We start from the raw sequence: 19,327 nt of genomic DNA, 5'->3' as shown, positions 1-19,327 counted from the left end.
GAGAAATGACTGTGACATTTCCCTGCTATACGTTGTTAAAGTGGAAAGCAAAACTATTTCTTTGTTGTTCTAGCTTCAGGGTGGGAGGAAATTATGAAAAAACTAACACTGAACTCCTTCTGCCTTTCAGGACTTTTAAAGAGTGGAGAGAAGTAATTTGATTTTTATTTTTAATTATCTGGAGACAAATCATACCAACAGAGACCTTTTATTGCCTGTTCCAGCCTGGAGCTGGGTTTTTTTTTATATCAGGGATATTAACCCCTGAAATAGAATTTATAATAGAAAATCTGACATCGTCTTATCTGGAGTTGTGAAAAGCTATGACTGTGCAATCTGTAATATCTCCAAATCCTCTTCCCTTCCTCCTTCCTCCACTCCCATCCTCACTGGGAAAAAAATAAAGAGTACTTGAGAAATAATATGAATAAGGTTTGTGGGGGGTTTTGGCCAGAAGTTTTATACAGTATTTTGATAAAAAGCACTGACATTGGATGCCCTAAGGGAGCAGGGGATGCTGCCCAGCAAGGCTGAGTATGATGCTTGGTCTCAGGGATGACCCTGTTTGCTTTTTGTCTGGCCCTTACTGGAAATGGGCACTGCTTCTGAGAGGATGACCCTGTTTGCTTTTTGTCTGGCTCTTACTGGAAATGGGCACTGCTCCTGAGAGCTTTTAATATCTTCCATGCTAATTGCCTGATCACTTGTCTATTCTTTAAGGCTGTTGGAGAAATACTAGTTCAGCAAAGCTCTCTTTCAAAATGTATATCGTCTATAATGCATGATTAAGTGTACTTAGCACTAATCACACCAGTCCTTTCCATCCACCAGCATATTCTATTAATATCAACTAATCCTGCCACTTTTTCCACCTCTGTGATAAGGAGCAGACAGTTAATGAACACTTTTCCTGGCACCAGCAGCCACGTGGGTGGTTGGGTACAGAGCAGACTTGGAGCCTTGCTGCCCTCCAGGCCACCACAAAGGGATTTGGGACTTTACCAATCACTTAAGTGACCAAAGGGACTCCCACTGACTCCCCTATGGCTCCAAAAATCCCTGATTGCATACAGCACACAGCACATTTGGGTTTTTTTTCATGATAAGCCTGTGCAATGGAAAGTCCTCCACGATGCTTTACTCTCAGTGGAGGCTCTTCAGTTATAGTTATGAATATCTCAGTGTATAAATGGTCCAAAAAATGGATTCAGCAAAGCAGGGAGCTCAGTGGAGATTCAGCCTCTGAAGGTAGGCTAGGTCCATGGAAGAGATGTTGGAAAAAGTTCACAATGAACTTTCCCCCAAAGATACAGGTTGGGTGGAGGAGGGTTGGGATCCCCCCAGTGTCTTCATCTGTTTTAGATATAATTTCACCTCTCTTTAGGAAAGGCAACCTAAGAGTGTCTGGAAAACCTTCCTGTGATGAATAGCTCCTACTGAAAATGAGGAGCTTGGGGAACACAACAATAAAGCTGAAAACAGGATTCAGAGGAAGATATTTGAGTGAACATGTCAAAACCAGGTTCCTCCCTTCAGGAGCAGCAATGGGAACAGAGAAATTTGGGTGCCTGTGAGCCCTTTGCCACTGGCTCAGGATCTGGCCTCACCAAGTGTTTGCTTGTGCCCCCATTTATTCCCTTACAAATCATGGACATGCATAGGAACTTCTGTCACTACATCCCAAATGACCTCTAAAATTTAGCATCAAAATAGCAACCCAGGTTCTCCAAAAGAGTTGGCTTTGCTATATGCTGGTGATGTGTTCCCAGCTGTGTCTCTACCCCAAAATAAAGTGTGCCTTTATCCAGGCTTTGGACTATTTGAGAGACATACAAATATGTTGAATGAAAAGGGTTATGGCCCAAACTAGGGAACAAGAGCTTGGGAAAAGATGCCAAGTGCAAAAGTAAATAGGATGTCCACAATGTCCAGAGGAACAGGCATCCAGGTTATTTCCAATCACTGCCATGAGTTTCCCTCCCCAAAATCAGCCTTTCTCCATGCCATTTCCTCTTCAGTGCAGCAGCTGGAAGCTGGACTCCACCAGAACTCCTCACAGGCAGGTTTTAGTAGGCTCTTTGAAAGGAGAAGGGAGGGGATGGAAAAGCAAAAGCAGAGCAAGAGGAGTGGGGGCAGGAAAGAGGAAGAGAGGAAAAAAGGGTGGAAATAAAGGAAAAAAAAAGGAGTTCCAAGTTGAGCGCAAACATACTTGAGGTCAGCAGAGTGGGCAGCCATGAGGTTTCTGAGGCTCTTGTCAGCAAGAGGACAACCAGAAAAGAAGAAGAAAAGGAGAAGCGGATAAACAAAAAAAAAAAAAAAAAAAAGGAAAAAGGAAAAAGAAAAAGGGCTGGGGTGTGGGGAGGGAGAGGGGCAACAGAAGGGGGGAGGAAACAGAACCAAACTATCCACGTGGTCAAAAAATATACTAAAAGAAAAATAAAGTTGTCTTGAGAGTCCAAACCATGAAAAAAAGGTCAACCCACCTGCGGTGAGAGGCATAGTTTCCTGTTATGTGTCCACTGCCGTCACAGCCTGGGGTTGGGCAACTGGGGAACAACAACAATGAGTTTAAGTGTGGGAAAGGAATGGATTCCCCAAGAGCCATGGATGAGCAAAGCCAGCTGAGCCCCCTCAGGGTGTGTCTGCAGGGTCACTGCCCAGCCCTGCTGCCAGACCCGTTACACTAGCTCTGTCCATCCAACCTCAGTGTGTGTTTATATGGTTACATGGATATAAATCAGATGCTTCCCTTTTAGCTCCCCTTTGTCCCTCTTTTGTTCCCATAAAAATCACAAGGATCCTGAAAAAAAAATTTAAAAACTTGAAAAAAAATTTGTGGCAAATACAAAGGAAGTGTTTAAAGTCCTTAGTTGCTTGGAGTGCTTGGTGGCAGTGGGGGACTGAGAGCAGCCTCCTGGGTGGCATGACCCAACAGGCAGGAACATCCCTGGCTAGGTGCTGCCAGGTTAGTTGATTTCTGAAATACTGAAGCTCTGGCTGTGGGAATCAGCTTGTTCAGATTACAGATCTGACTAAGATGTTTCGGCTTTCAGCTTTCTTTTTTTTTTCCTCCTAGCTCTTATCGCTGCAAAGAAATGCTTGAAAACACTGTTCACTGCAGAAAGGGAATGAAAGTAACCTCTTACTGCGTGCCTGGGGCTCCTAAATGGAGCACAGGCAGGAGCTGCTGCATCCCACCCACTGCTTTTGCCAGCTATACCTCCCACCCATCACTCTCCACTGCCTCCTCCATGAATTGCATTTGCATGGGTGATGGAAAAAAGTGCCCAACCTTCTCCATGTCCAGGGAATAAAATCCAGTTAGTGTGTGAGCAGCAAGGCTCTGGCACAGTCATGCCCTACCTGCCCAGGTAAAGAGTATGTGAGAGAGCAGGGATGTCCCAGGACACTGCAGGGATAACTTGGGACAGTCTGGCCCAGCAGATTGAGGCTTGGAGACACCTATTCCCTGCTCACCCTGGAGTCCTTTTCCCAGACAAAATGCCCACACAAACACAGTGAGCCCTGGAGCCAGCACTGGTATGATGTTGTTGAAGCAGCAGCAATGTGTGGCTGCATGGTACCCTCTCGTGTGTTAACAGGAGAGTGATAAGAAGATGCAGGTGAGGAGCACCTTCACTGCCATCAATGCCTGGAAGTGGCACTAGAGCTACATCCAGACATGGAGCATCAAACAGACACAGCAGGCAAGTCTGTTCCTGAGTTAACTACAGCTAATTCATTACAGCCCTGGGGTCAGAAAGCAACAAGGATGCTAAGTGGGGAGAAAAGGCTCAGGGCTACCCACAACACCATTTATTTATTCCAGGGCTGTTTCCGTTTAGGAAATTTCTCTACCACCACAATAAAATTAAAGCACAGGAGGACTTCAGGGTTCTATCTCAGAAATTGCTATTCACATCGCTGCTGGGTTTTAAAAAAGCCTTTAGAGCTTTGGTTAGGGCAGCTGATCTGTGTTTTGCTCATTTAGGGAAGATGCTGCTGCTGCTCTGCCCCCACAGATCTCCTCCCTGCCTGGCTGCTCCTTCAGTCTCCTGCCTGCAGAGCCAAATAACAAGCAAGTTGTATAAGGTCAGCAAAATGACACTGACTCTTCCCTGTTTAGCATACAGGAGGGTCAGATGCACAGGAAAGAAGCCAAGAACAGCTGGGATGCCTGGGAGGGGAGACCTCCCCATCACAACCTCCAGACTGATCCAAACATGCTGTTAAATCAGAGCCAGGTCCAAGCTGCAGCATTTGGCTCAGACTCTAAACATTAACCATTAGTTTGGAGACTAGTGAGGATGCAGAGCAATATCCCTATTAGACATAGCACACATCTGAGTCTGTATTTCCACCCACCCAATGAACAGACAGATGTGAGCTGGGTCAGGGTCTCTCTGCAATGCAAAATGCAGCATGACAGCAAACTTGCTGCAGCCCCAGGTCACATTTTGTGACCCTTCAGTATCACAGTGCTGGGACACATTGCTCTAAGCCAACAAAGTCCTGTCTTCCCAACGAGGCACGTAGTGGTTCAACACCACCAGCAAGAAGATACTGAGATCCTTTGTCTGCTCCTGGCTCCACAGCATCATTCAGTGTCCCAAAACAAGGGGTCAGGAGATTGGGCAGTCTTCATCACTGTGCCAGAAACACTCTTGCAGGAAAATACCAAGGAAAACTGGCCCTGCAAGGGGTTTTCCACAACCCTATCCATGAATCCTGAGAGCACCAAGCTCCCTAGAAGTTTTTTTTCATCACTGGCCATATGGGAATGCATTTTGACTCATTGATGAGCAGTTGTAGGAGGATGGGATTTCTCTCTGAGCTCTCATTTGAACCACTTACATGAGGTAAGACCTATCACAGTAAGAAAGGGAACTACACTTCTAATTTTTAAAATGTATTTACTAACAAATTTTGTCTCCTACCAGCCTGGCTGTGCTACAGATTTTGGAGGAAGACACAAGAAGGCAGGACTTACGTGAGCAGCTCTTTCTTGATGTCCTTGGAGAGGAATTTCAGCTTGAAGTTGGTTAAAGTAACTTCCCCTGGGTATTTTCGCTCTTCAAAGTTTTCCTCCGACACTTCTTGCTCATCAGCTTCCGAGGAGGCAAAAGAGTGAGCAGCAGGCTCTGACTGCAAGAAAAGAGCCAGGAACAATGGTTGTGGTTGTGGTCATTGCTGATGAGCTGTGGTTGGAAAGGATCCCAGGTTCATTCTAGCTAAAAGTTAGTGTAGCATTGCCAGCATTGCTGAGTCCTCTACAAGCACCTCACAGTACCCAAACCAGAGATACAGCTGTCTGTAATTTTCTGGCTTTATAGGAGAAATGTGTAAAACACATCTGTACAGGGATTTGCATATGGCTGTCCAAAGGTGTTGAAGGGATGAAGATGAGTGCAATCCTCTCACACTCATCCTCAGCAACACATGCCTCTCCATGGGCAGAAAGGCAGGTGCTGCTTCCAGGCCCAGGACCCTCACCCCAGCTAGGGGGTCGTGGCTGGGTACCTCACCTGCAGGGTAACGTCAGTGGCACACAGGGCCATATCTGCCAGTGGCAGATATAAATCATCCTGGGAAACACCACCAGGAGCACCACTAGTGCAAGTGAGCTGAAAGGATTTACAAAGAAGAAGGCACTGCAGACCCAGGGAAAGGAAATTGGTGGGATCTCCCTTTGGAAGGGCATCCCAACAGATTCCAAAGCATCTGTCTCCTGTGCCCAGCTGATATCTGGTAGCACTGACAAAGATAGTAATATTTCTTTCCCAGGGGTCCTGGGGGGAAATAGGACAACTGTGCAAGCAAACATGGCATTCAATCTCCCATGAGGTGTGATTCAAGCATCAAGAATCACCACCCACCTCTTCTGGCTCCTCTTCCCGCTGACGGTTTGGTTTAGTGTAGTCAATGGGCCCATCCCATTCATCCTGGCGGGAGGTCTGGCTGGACTGGGGGGAGGTCATGGTGCTGCTCGTGGCACTGGTGCTGTTTTGGCGCTGGGACACATCTGGGGACTTCATGCTGGGACTACTGCTGCAGCTGCTGCTGCTGGGAAAGGTGCTCTCCCGTTTGCGGTGCTTGTTCATACTCAAGTCCAGAGTCCCATTTTCATCCACCTCAATGTCCATGGACTGAAAGGTTGGAAACACACCCAACATTAGCAGCTTCCAGCATTTCCCTGTGGGGATCTTGTCCCCATTTGTGTTTTGCAGTGTAAGAGGCAGGTTTTTCATGTCTCATCCTCTACACAGTCAGGTATGAGGAGCTGAATGAAAAGGGATACTCTTTCCAAAATATTTCAGGAACACACAATGCAAATGAACCCCTGCACTATAAGCAACGCAGCATTTTGACTCAATTGATTGAATACAGGCGTCTAGTGCCATTTAAAATGCCCTATGGCATCCAAAGCATCTGCTCAAGGCTAGGGGTGCTACATGGGACTTCTAGAAAACCTGTGTTCTCCTAAAAAATAGCTGGAGGTCAGCCTGGACACAACTGGGGAATCTCAAGTGGCATCAGATACAGACCAGTGAGCAACTGAAACCAGCCCTGAGAATCATAGAATCACAGAATTGCTTGGGTTGGAAAAGTCCTCTAAGATCATTGAGTCCAACCATTCCTTCAGCACTGTCAAGCCCAGCAGTAAACCATGTCCCCAAATGCCACATCTACATAGCTTTTAAATCCCTCCAGAGATGGTGACTCCACTGCCCTGGGCAGCCTGTGCCAGGGCTTGAACACGCTTTCATGGGCAGCCTGTGCCAGGGCTTGACCACGCTTTCAGTGAATAATTTTTTCCCAATATCCAATCTAAACCTCAGACTTGGCTTGGGAATGATGCTCATCTCACATGGATAATTTGAACCATGCTGCATCTCCATAGCACACTAAGAGCCAAGACTCCTCCCAGCTGCATCACCCAGACCAGGGAGGGAAAGGATGTTTAGTGACGAGTCTCTGCATTCCCTCTATATTTAAAAATCAAAATTAAAGGCAGGGTAAATCAAGGTATTTCTCCCATCCCAAACTTCAAGTTTGGCCCCTGGGCTGTGGTCCCCAGGCACATGCACCCACCTTGCCAGGGGCCTCTTGCTGCTTGGTGCTGAGATTCTCTGGCATTTCCCAGCAGCGGGTGGAGAGGTTGAGGATGGCAGTGGCAGCCATGTGTGCAGCCTCAGCGTCGTGGGAGTAGTCAAAGCCTGTGGAGGAAGATGAAGTGCTCTTCACGTAACTGCTGGAGGGGCTGTGGCTGGGGGAAGAGGCCTTTGGAAAAGGTTTGGCTGGAATAAAAAGAGAAGGAACAACACAAGGCTAATGTAAATCTGGCTTGGGCAGCAGTGAGAGGTTAAGTCAGTCTGACATGGCTAATGTATTCACAGTTCCTGAGGTTATTCCCACTCCAGTGGCTAGTTTGTTGCCTGGGATGTGCAACAGGAGCAGTGCTGGCTGCAGTTTACACAATGATCTCTTGGTGTGAAAGGTTAATTCATTAACTGACACCGCCATCAATACCCAAAACACAAGTGCTTTTCTTCATTAGATCTACTCTGCAGTGGAAGCAGTTAAAGCAGAAAGCTTAGAGAAGCTTCCTGGCTCTTTCTTTTATTGTTCTCTGCATGTCCATAATTTATCTGCAGAGCTGACTTACGGGGAGATTTCTAGTAGCATGTTTGAAAACTTAGAATTTAAAAAATTGCATTAATAGAAAAACCATGGCCATAAAATAGGAGCTTCTGAGGATGACACCAGTGAAATATGGATTTTCTGGCAGCTGACATATCATTTAAATATGCCTGAATAACAGGATTTATTACACAGCCACATGTGGCCACACCACTGCACTGTTACTGTATGTCATAGCAGCAGCAGGGCCAGCCTGGAGATGCAATTTCTTTTCACACCATATGAAATGAAACCAAGTGTTTCTCAGGGTGAACACACAATAAAATTTTCCCTAATGATAAATAATAATTCCCTGCTAATAAAACTTGAACCTGGTTCCATTTAGGGGAGCCCTGACCCACACAGGGTCCCTCTGAGTCAGTAGTGGCAGTGGGTGCAAACAGGAGTTCATCTGATTTAGAGCAGTCACAGGGTTGTATTCTGAATCAATTAGCAAATCTTCAAATTCTTAATTCATCCCACTATGTCCTTTCTGGTAGAAAACATCCTCTCTTTAGTGGGAGTCTCACAAGCTCTGGTCTGATGATAGCAAAGCAAAGACAACCTTGGTTGATGCAGCTACGGAGCAAAGTGATTTCATTATTCCCATTACAAACTCATAATATAAGACACTATAAAATACTAATCTTCCCCTGCGCTGCTTTCTTCCTCGTTGTGTGCGTATATAATGCATATTGACATTAATGGGAGTTATGCACACACATGCAGGGGAATATAAATCCCTCTGGATGAAGATCTCTTTAAAAGAAGTTCTCAGTGAAAGGAGCAGATTTCCCTTCTATGATTGGCAATCATATTCATCTTGTCGCTTTGATTAACTCATTGGAGCTTTGCCCAAATGGTTATTCTTGTGTCTGGCTGCTTGTTTCCCCATCCAGTTTAATCCATGTCTTTGTGGCAGGGTGCAGGTATCTGCCAGCCCAACCTGACAATATCCAGGATCAGGACATGCCAATTTCAATTTCACACCATAGACTCAGCGATGCTTTTCCATTTCATAAGTATTTCTACCACTAATAGACTCGCAATCAGCAAATTAGTGAAATAAGTGATGAGAAAAAATAGAAAGGATTATCCTAGTGGGTCTGCTGGAATTATTTTTGTCAGTACAATTACCCTGAAAATTCTTTGCTAATATTGCAAATAACACAATCTATTCAGTGAGAGAATCACTTGTGCTGGGAAACAAATTACTTTTCCATCAGCCCTAACCCAGGATGACAGTGGCAGTTGTGCTCTCTGGCCTCCATCCAATTTCATTGTCTGATCCTGTACAGATTTAGTACTGTAATAAAGGGCCCTCCCATTGTAGTGCAACAACCAGGATGCTTTCAAGTACAAGCACTTTTTTAGAGAGCAGCTGCATCAGGATTAAACAGGATTGTGGAAGTGGGATTAGCCAGACAGAAAACCCTCTTGAGGCTGCTGACTTCTGCAAACTGGGCTCCTAAATCTCCTTTTTTCCCTCAAAAACATATCTTCAGGTGCATGCTTGGTGTCAAAGGGAAGGGGGAGCTTTAACACATTTGCACAGGCTGTCTTCCCATGCAGCTTCCCTCCTGTCCCTGACAGCCCAAGCCCTTAGGGTTTATTTAGGCATCTCATTTTCACCCACTGTGTTGTAAGCAGTGCAAGAGCAGATGTGGGTGGCTGCACTAGGAAAGAGCTGGAAGATAGAGGTGTGTGATCGATAGGTAGCAGAACTGGAGAGCAGAGCACGGCAGGGAAGACAAATGGGTGGAGTGGGTCATATATAAGATGGAAGAGAAGAAAACTGTAATCCATTTAGCTAGATGAGGAAAGACAGATCAATAGATATGAGCTGCAAAGCAATGGGGACTGACTGAGGACAACTGTGTAACTTATCCCACCTCGAGACATCACTCAGATTTATGTTCCCACCACAGTTCTTCCCAAAGCCAAAGCTACCCTCCTCCAGGCAAAGCTTTACCAGCAGCCATGGACTCCTGTTACCATCGAAGGTGCTCACCATGGCACCTGTCTCAGCCTTCCCATCCCAGGAGGGATCCAGCAGCTCAGCCCCAAGACTTTTCCAGCACCCCAAAGTCATGATCCCAAAAGCCTCACAACATGCTGAAAAAGGCAGAAAATGCAAAAACCCAGCCCATCCCTGCTCCCAACTTACATTTAAAGGCTTTAGGTGAGGTTTCGCTAGTCTGAATCTTTGGGGCAAGCATGCGTTTGCCAAAAACCTGAGCATCAAAACTTGCATAATCGAAGGTGACCTTGGAGTACTTCTCCAGCTCCTTGGCCAGGTTGGCCCGGGGGGTTGCTGGGACCATGTTGGGCCGGTAACTTCCATACTGAGGAATCTCCAGTTGCTTCACAAAGCACATAGGCCTGAGGATGAAACAATAAACACCAATTATTTCTCTTTTCCCTGGCAAGGTGTCTGTTGGGAGGGGACCAGATGTGATGGGGACATGTAGCTGCACCTTGTCCCTGAGGACTTACAGAGGATGAGGAGGCAGCAACAGGCCTTTTGCTATCCCTCAGCCAGTCTCCATCTGGTTTGGATCTCTTAGATTCCACTTTTACTTTTTCTCCTTTTTTGCCTTTTCTCTTTTTTATCTTTTCCTCTTTTTCAGCAAAACACTGAGGTGTCAGCCTCATCCAAAACAATGTTCTTGCAGACTGCCGTGGCGTGGCAGCATTTTCCAACACAGTACAACTTGGGCATCACTTACTCATGGGACCCATGACACAGGGTGGCACACAAAGGGATAAGGACCCCAGTTCAGCTCCACTCCCCATAGCAGGTTCATTGCAAAGGCACCAGGGGCCTCTCCCCTGCCTGCAGAGTCCCTCCTAGAGATCTGCTTCTGCCGGGCTGCCGATCATGAATCAATTTGTCTTGCATATAAATTGTATATAAATGGCCTATTGTTATTCTCCTTCCCGTGACCTCTTTCCACTAGTGAGTCCTCGGAGCGGGAGCTCCGTGGAGCATGGACCGTCCTCGTGATGCGCTCAGAGCTCTCTGCGTCCAGCACAGGCTCCACTGCAAATAAATAAGTAATTGCCCTAAATGGCCTTTCCAAAGCAGCGAGTGCTGGTGCACTAGGGTGCTCAGTGGTCCTGGGAAGCAAATAAATAAATTAATCGGAGCTCGCTGCCTTTGTGGGAGTGCTGCTCAGGGCTCGCACTGCGGTTTTTATCCTTCTCTCATTGCAAAATAACTAACCATATTACAATCCATCTGTAGCCTCATGAATCACATCAGCTACAGAAGCCAGAATCTATCAGCGACATCCTTAATGTGAGACAGCCCTTTCTCAGGGGGAGATAGAGGTGGGCAAATATCAAAATAAATGTGACTGCTTTGGAAATGAGTGGCAGACTCCTCTCCTCTGAGCCGTGCGGGCTAAGGAAGAAAAGCAGGTGGACTTACACGCAACTGCCATAGAGTGATTTGTATGTCGCCTAAATCTCCTCCTCCTCCCCCTCCCTGAGCCCACCCTACTTATAATGCTAATATAATAACCATCACTCGTTGGCAGTTTGTGCTGCAGAGCAATCGGCACAAGTGCCTTCTGCTGCACTGGTAAAACCCTTTGGCCTGTAGCCTCAGCATTAATTGATGCTACAGAAGCAATTCATTGTCCTCAATGCTCTCTCTGGGATCATCAATTAAATATCTCCCCACCTTGGCGAGACCTATGATCATAATAACAGGACTCAGCAGTATCAAGATACAGCTGGAGGGAGCCGTGACGGCTGCTCCTGTGAGCGTGGCAGGGCAGGGAGGGCTGGGGCAGAGCAGGGATGTGGTGCTGAGCTTTGCCTTCCCACTTACCTGAGTATCCGGTCAGAATTAGAGCTGGTCTTCGAAGGATCACCAGACTGGGTTTGTTGCTTTTCATGTGATTTGGCTAATTTTTCAGCAGCAGCAATGGGGCACCCAGATAAACTGTAGGAGTTTGGGTTTTTTTGGAAGGACAAAAAAAAAAAAAAAGAGAGAGAAGGAAACCAAGCGTGAGGAATGAGCATGAAAACCTTCATTTCAAGGACCCAAAGCTGCACTGAGCCCATGAGAAAAGCATTTGCATTTAAAGTGTTTGGTGGCTGTGTGTTTTTTATTTATCCTAGCTTACTTTTAGTCTTGGCAAGCAGCAAATCAAGCAAACATCAAGTGCCAAATCTCTCCAGGATGAGCCTCAGTGTATCCCCAGAGCCTGGAGGTGGATCAAGGCATCATCTCCCCTGGACTGTGCACAGTTGGGGCAGAAGGGGACAAACTGGTTTCTTGGAGTATTTTTAGCAGTCAAATGGCATTTTTTACTTTTTTGCATGGGGCTGTTTGAAGGGAGCCTTATGAGGGGCACTTTGAGGGAAACACTTCTACCTCTGCTGTGCATAGGGACCAAATTGCTGTGCCCAAAGCTTTCTCCATAACCCAACAACACCAGTGGATCACCTAGAACTCATTGCCATCACATGAAGCCTTCACCAAACTGAGCTTCTCAACTAACCAACCAGATCTCCCTAATTTTTCTCTAGCAGCCACAGCTATGATGAAACATCCTCCAGCTTCATCCATTCCAAATGAGTAATGAGACCAACTCATGTCAGGCCTGCAAATGCATCAACATAGAATCATAGAATCATGAATTATAGAATGGTTTGGGTTGGAAGGGACCTTAGAGATCATCTGGTTCCAATCCCCTGCCATGGACAGGGACACCTTCCACTGAACCAGATTGCTCCCCATCCAGTCCAGCCTGGCCTTGGTCACTTGCAGGGATGGAGCAGCCACAGCTTCTCTGTGCCAGTGTCTCACCACCCTCACAGGGAAGAATTTCTTCCCAATATCCAATCTATCCCTGCCCTCTGCCAGTGTGAAGCCACTCCCCCTTGACCTGTCACTCCATGCCCCAGGAAGAAGAAGCCAAAGCTGGTACCTCCTGTGCGTGTTGCGGTTGCTGTTGACGTGACCCTGTCCTGTGCAGCCTGGCGTGGGGCATTTCAACACGTTCTCATGCATTGCCAAGACTTCAGAGCAAGAAGAGAAAGGGGAGAGGGGAAGGGAAGCAAAAACAACTTAATAAAAATCAGAGAGAAAAAAAAGACAAAATCATCAAGTCTTGTACTCTGGTTTCCTAGAAATCAGGGAATGTGAAATGCTGTAATTAGAATTTGCAGAGAAAAAAAAAGATTTACAAGGCAGCAGTGCTCAGGTCAGCACTAGATTAGCATCTCTGCACACAGCCTGGGCTTTCTCCTCGTTTGCTGATTGCAATCCAGTTTGCCCCATCCAGCCCCTCCTGCCCACCCTTGTTTTGGAACCAGGTCTCCTAGTTTCAGGTAGTTTTAAGTAATTGAAGTTGTATCTTTGCTTTTATCCTTAGGACTAGTCTTTGTTTGATTTTTTTTTTTTATTTTAATCTTCAGGATTATTGCTTCCTGCAGCGCTGACCTTAAAAGTAAAGAAAATAATTTGATCTGCAAGCCTTTGTAAAGCACGCAGCTTGTGTTAGTTATTTATTATTTTTTCCCTTGCATTTCAGCCTGTGAAGATTGCTGTACTTTCTCCTTGTTTCCTGCAGTTCTGTGTTTATGGCAGGTCTGCAACCTTTGAAATTCCTGATAAGGAAGGACTCCTTCTTTTTTTTTTGTCTATTATACCATTATCATAAACATACAACATTGATTTTTATGTATCTGTACAGGGAAAGCTATTTAGGATGCTGGCAGAGAGGTAGAACTAGAATCTCTCTCTATGCATATATATATGTACAAAAATCCGTTATGATGATGATGATAAAGATTTTCTGTAGAATAGGTGAATCTTGGTATTGCACCTTGTGAATTCTACAGTGATGAGAGCATAGAAGGAGACTCAGCTATCCTGTGCATCTTGAACAACTCCTTTCCTTTGCTGCATAGCAACATGTTTGAACAGCAAACTTCTTCCCAATGTGATATCTCAAATAGGGGAAAATATCTGACTTTCAGTGTAAAGATGGGCACTACTTAACACACCTCTGGAGGTGGGCAGATGTTTTTAAAGCCCCTCTCTGATTTTCAGAGAAGGGACCTCATTCTCCACAGGATGGTGCTAAAAATCTTTAAGTAGGGCAAGACTTCCAAGTAAATCTCCATCACATTTCCTGTGAGTAGCCATAGCACTTTCATGGATAACAGCACCCAGGATCGACTTGGAAAAGCACTGTGCTGTGTCAAAAACTCTGTTATACTCCAAGGATTAACATCAGGCTTGTGACAGGGACTCAGTCATAAAATTCACATCGTTTGGGATGACCTGGAGAGCCCATCAGCCTCAAGACACCTCTACCTCCTCAGGTGTGAAATTCCCTGGTAGGAAGTAAAGCTTCAGACTAATTTAAGCAGCTCTTGTTATCCCATCAAGTACTCACTCTCGGGAGGGATCCTGTCTTTGTGCGGACAACCAGAGAGGCTGCGATGGTGAGGGTAGAGCCCTGTGACATGGCCAGTCCCATCACAACCAGGAGTTGGACATTTGATTTCTCTCTTCTCAGGTCTTGAAGGATCTAAGGATTGTGGAGAAAGGGTGGCAGGAAGAAGGTTAGTGGATTTGGAGGGGAAGAGTTGGAGAGAAAAATTGCTAAGATGCTTCCTACCTCTTTTCCAGTCAAACCTTTGGGTTTGGAGGTTTTTTCCCTGAAGATGGAATTGTAGCACTGGAAGTTTCGAGAATTAAAATCAACAGAGCAATTTGAGGAACTAACCCAGCTCAGTGTGGAGCTGCTCACAGCAACCCAGCTCAGCACCAGAGAATGCTGAAGCCTCTGCCAAGCCACTCGTTGCTGTGGCCAAACTCCTACCACTGCTTTAAAACCCACTTGGGTTTTAACCCAGCTCTAGTGGTCAGGCTGAGATTTTCAAGGCCAACAGACAATTTAGCCAAGCAATTGCCCTGCTGAGAGGGAGGAACCCTCATGATCACGTAGAGGACACCATAACTTTGAGCATTCACTGTTGACCTCTAGGATGACCCCATTGGCATTGAGGATTTGTGGCTAAATTCCATCTGTGGGCTGTGAACTCCCCCCAGACAGCCTAATTGTCATAGGGTGCTCAGCAGACAAGTTCAGTTTTTTCACTGGGGATGAGAAGGAAGAAGACACACAAAGAGTTGTCACTGTACCTTTGCCATAGTAGCTCTTCCGGATGCTGTCCAGCGGTTTGCTCTGTTTGTCATCCACCTGGAAGTGCTTTACGTGCTCTCCTGGCAGCCGACTAGGCTCCCGCACAATTTTCACCTGCTCAGCTTTCAGCGCAATGGCTTGTTCCAGCAGCCCCAGGTTCCCCCTCGTCATCATGTCATACATTTCTGACTCATCGGTCACCGCCGATTTCTGGGACCGGGCATCATCGTCCTTGTCATCGTCTGACCGGACCTCCACGATGACCGAGTACTCAGGCTTTGGGCTGAACTGCCCTTCACAGTGGCTTTTCTGGGTGTCCTGAGAAGTGTGAGGAGTTTCTTCACAGATCACTTCAGGAGCCATCTCCTCCTCGTCTTCATCCTCCTCTTCTTCCTCTTCCTCCTCCTCCTCCTCGTCCTCTTCCTCTTCTTCCTCATCATCATCGTCATCATCATCCTCATCTTCATCTTCTTCTGCTTCAGCCTTTTCCAGTTTGCAGGATTCCTCACAGTTTGCATCGTCCCGATGCTCCGGACACAATTCGCTGCTGCGTTCACTGGTGACCTCGATGACCTCCTCTGCATCCTCTGTCTGGATGATGATCTCCTTGTCGCACTCCTCCTCCACCAACTCCTCTCCTGCATCCTCATGGACCAAATGCACAACATTGGATGGTGGCTTGGAGACCTGCAGCTCTGCTTCAGGCAGCTGCCCCTCAATGGCGAGGGTTTCCTCTGCTATTTGGCCTAGGTTTAGGAGAGAGTTGGCGATTATTTCTTGGTAGCTGCTGTAGTTGGCCTTGCTGGGCCCAGATGTACTTGTTGCTGTGTTTTGTCCAAAATGGGTTGACTTTGCTGGGCTTCTCTCTAAGGGGGGGGGGGGGGGGGGGGGGGGGGAAAAGGGGGGAAAAAAAGGAGGAAAAAGGAGGAAAAGAGAAGGGGAGGGAAGAAGAGAAGGGGAAAAGAGAAAAGGAGGAAATGAAAATAATTATATAAGCTCATAAACACCTCTTTGTTGTACTTAAATTTAATTGAAACCAGAATCTGACTGTTCTACCCCAGTAGCAGCCTAATTTATTGCATTTGGGGATGGCAGGCAGAAAGGGGATTTCCACATGGAAGCTTTCATGGGGTTCAGATGTACCACATTCCCAGCCCCACTGGTCAGCAGCCATCTGACCCACCCTGCTCCCAGTGCTCCCCAGGGCTCCAAAATGATGAGCAAGGCAGTGTCAGGACCGTGGCTGAACACCCTATTCCTTTGGCTGTCACTCCTCTTGGATAGCAGCCGGATCCAGCCAGGGGAATGACTCTTGCTGACCTCCTCATGACATGAATGTGGGACCACGACTGCCTTCCCCACTACCATCTGAGCCATACAGTGAGCTCCTCTGCTTTCCACAAGTCTTTCCCCAGGGAGCAACCCTGATGGAAAACCTCTCATTTTTAAGACACTGGAGACAATCAGTGTGTCTCCACTTAGCTTAACTAGAGCTTTGTAGTTGTGCTTCCACCCAAAGTAATAATTGAAGGACCCATCCTGGACATAATTCAGAGGAGCTATAACTCCTGGTTGTTAACACTCCCTGGCCTTTCTTCATCTGCAGAATACAGATCTGCAATCAATAATGATAAAGCACCTTCTGCTGGCTCGGGGCTGCGAGTCTCCTCCTGCTCCATTGCCTCTGCCTCGTCCTCCTCCAGCAAACCCTCCGACTCATCGGAGCCAGAGTCCTCCTTTGCCTCGGCCTCCTCACTGCCATCACTGTCAACATTGTAGCCTTCATCCAAGGCCAGTTTGAGCGGATGGGATTTTCTCTTCGACACCAGATGTTCAGCCTCCGCATCCTGAAGTTTCCTCTTCTTTGCTAGAGGGCAGCTTTGTAAACTGCAGATGGGATCAAGGAGCAGAAAGGAGGCATTACTGAGTGAGAAAGGCCTGCCCACCTCATCCCAACCATTTAGGCAAAGGCAAGTGGGACAAATACACAAATGCTATCAAAAAAAATCATCCAGCAGCCCAGATTTTTAGCTGTTTAACCCTTCGTGGCCAGATCTGCTCTCAGACCTTGACTTTGTGCAACTACATCAAATTTTTTCAGAAATCAGCACATGAGTGCTGGGTTGTGACATCCTTGCAGTTGTCCAGGGAGCAGCAGGACCAGCAGCTCCCAGCACCACTGTTGGTGATGGGCATCAGGACCACCATAAAACCAGACAGGGGATGTAGAAGCAGCCCCTGGGGCATGTCCACCAACTGCTCCAATGTCACCATTATAGGGTGATTGAAACCCATCAGATTAGGCTGGCATGGTCTTCAAGGCAGCCAAAGTGTTCTTATTTCTCCTCCTTATCCATAGAGGCACTGAGCAGATCAAAGTCTCTGCCTGTCAACAACTCCCACCAACCCCAGACACCTGAGTCAAGTACTTCTGCCATGGTTTGGGGTCTGTAGGAAGGCTGCTGTCGGCCTGGAGAAGCAGACTCCCCACCATGATTCCTTAGGGACTGAAGGAGAGGCAGAAACAGGCTCTCTGGAAGGCAGATTTGGGCAGACAAGTTGGGTTGCTGCTCTGAACCAGCCTTTTTCCAGTGAACATCCATCTTTAGATTTCTTGCCCACATTTTTCCATCCCCACCACATCCAACCCAACCTCACCTTCTGTGTCTCGCGTACTTCCCACGGATATGTCCTGAGCCGTTACAGCCTGGGGTTGGACAGCTTGAGAGTGAAAGAGAAATCATTAAGAACAGCAATAGGACTTGGAGAATTCATTTTTAATTAGAAATGTATAAACTACAGTCAGTTAAGCAGGTCCTCTGCCCAAGGAACAAAATAACCACAAACAAGAAGATAATTTCTCTCAAATGGTTCAGCTTGTCCCTCTGAATTCCATGGGAGGAGGGCAGGAGAGCAGCCTTGCAGTTTGCTAAAAATGAATGAAATTACTCACCCCATTTAATTAGATGAACAGTTTGCTATAGTTTTAAGAGTATATTTAATTAAAGATTTGCATGTGTAAGAACAAGCTTTTAAAGGCAGACAGCTACTGCACTCTGCCTCCCCACCACCACTCTTCAGTTTTCTTTTTCTCAGGAGGAAAACATGGGCCTTTCCCTTATTTGGTGGCTTATCAGGGAACTGGGGTTCCTTACAGATGGCTTTCTGGGAAGAGCAGACTGGGAATGGATACAGGAGGTTTTAACCAGAGCATATTGGATGGAAATCACCAAGAGTAAAATCCTCTAAAGTATCTCAGAGCCTCACTTTTGGGGGGATGGATGACACAAGGGATGGGGACCCAAGATGACCAGATCTCCCAAATCCCTGCATTTTTTTTCTGCTGCTGTGCAGAAGAGGATGAGTTAAAGACTTGCAGGGAGCTCTGAGCTGTGCTTACAGCCACTGCTGCCTCCTCTTGAGCATCCCTCAGCACGGGACCACACGCCTCCCCTGCAGGGGTAATTAGTCCCAGCTTCAGGAGCTATAAGGGCTCCAGATAAGAAGCATTAAAGCAAACATTTTCTGGCAAAACCAGATTATGGCATTGATTATCGGATGCCCAAGTGACTTGCCTGATGTCTGAAGAATTCTGGAGTCATGTAGGATTAATAACCTCATTTAGCACTGTATCACCCTCAGCCTGGGAAGTTAGAAGTGCTAATGAAATCTCTTGATGACAGTGCAAAGGAAGAAGGCATTGCCAGCCCAGAGGGGATCTGGCCAGCCTGTTATTCTTGGAGTAAAAGACACAGGACAATATTAAATAGTACCAAGTGCCAAGTCAGGCTTTAGGGACTCTGAATTTCTGCTCTCAGCAGAGAGCTCAGGCCTTGCAGAAAGCTGAGGACACAGTGGGTTTGACTGCACTAATGGGTGCAGCAGCTCTGGGGGCACCGGTGGGTTATTCATGGTTCAAATCCCCAGAATACAAGTCAGATCACTGTGTTCAAAGAATATAATTCAACTTAAAACCAGGACAGAAAAGGGCTGCTGAACTGTCAGGAGAGTAGGAATCCTTCCTTCAGGGAGACTAGCTCACTTTAGGTAGGCAAAGCTAATGCTGAGAGGGCAAATGGTGGCAGCACATCCACTAAGGGGACACAGCTGTCTCAGTGGGTGGAAGCTGTGGAGGAGCCTCCTGGCTCCTCTAAGACAAGTCCCCCCTTCCTTCTGTCCCCTTTCCTCATGGCCTGGTTTGAACCCATGATGCTGAGCATCCTCCAATGCCATCACCTGGGGGATGGTCCCCTGCTCTTTCAGCATCCATGCACAGCCCAAGCCCCACCACACCAGGGGTGTCCCTTCCCCAGCAAACACTCGAGGTCATATAGCAAAAGATCTCATCCCACTAACATGTGCAACTGGGAGAGGGAGCTCCCCCCTTTGCTGCCCATGATCTAAATATCTATTTCATTTTAATTGCCCTCGGTCCTGACTGAGGCTGCTCTGTCCCAAGCAGCCCCAGACACACT

At 46.8% G+C, this 19,327-nt stretch overlaps 1 protein-coding gene across 1 annotated transcript in view; it reads right to left on the bottom strand.

The window, feature by feature from the left end:
* Nucleotides 1–19,327, bottom strand: part of MYT1 (myelin transcription factor 1) — a 34,256-nt gene that overhangs the window by 11,409 nt on the left and 3,520 nt on the right. The window contains exons 3-14 of the mRNA XM_009081739.1: nt 17,511–17,573; nt 16,490–16,739; nt 14,852–15,716; nt 14,100–14,234; nt 12,624–12,714; nt 11,519–11,632; nt 9,848–10,062; nt 7,093–7,217; nt 5,877–6,146; nt 4,991–5,145; nt 2,484–2,546; nt 2,210–2,278 (exon numbers count right to left, since the gene is read on the bottom strand). Coding sequence (XP_009079987.1) covers nt 2,210–2,278; nt 2,484–2,546; nt 4,991–5,145; nt 5,877–6,146; nt 7,093–7,217; nt 9,848–10,062; nt 11,519–11,632; nt 12,624–12,714; nt 14,100–14,234; nt 14,852–15,716; nt 16,490–16,739; nt 17,511–17,573 — 2,415 coding nt within the window. The remainder of the gene's footprint in view (nt 1–2,209; nt 2,279–2,483; nt 2,547–4,990; nt 5,146–5,876; nt 6,147–7,092; nt 7,218–9,847; nt 10,063–11,518; nt 11,633–12,623; nt 12,715–14,099; nt 14,235–14,851; nt 15,717–16,489; nt 16,740–17,510; nt 17,574–19,327) is intronic.

This window comes from Acanthisitta chloris, unplaced genomic scaffold (genome assembly GCF_000695815.1).
Source record: "Acanthisitta chloris isolate BGI_N310 unplaced genomic scaffold, ASM69581v1 scaffold16960, whole genome shotgun sequence".
In the NCBI taxonomy this organism is placed as follows: domain Eukaryota; kingdom Metazoa; phylum Chordata; class Aves; order Passeriformes; family Acanthisittidae; genus Acanthisitta; species Acanthisitta chloris.
This window is presented reverse-complemented; position numbering and strand designations above follow the sequence as displayed.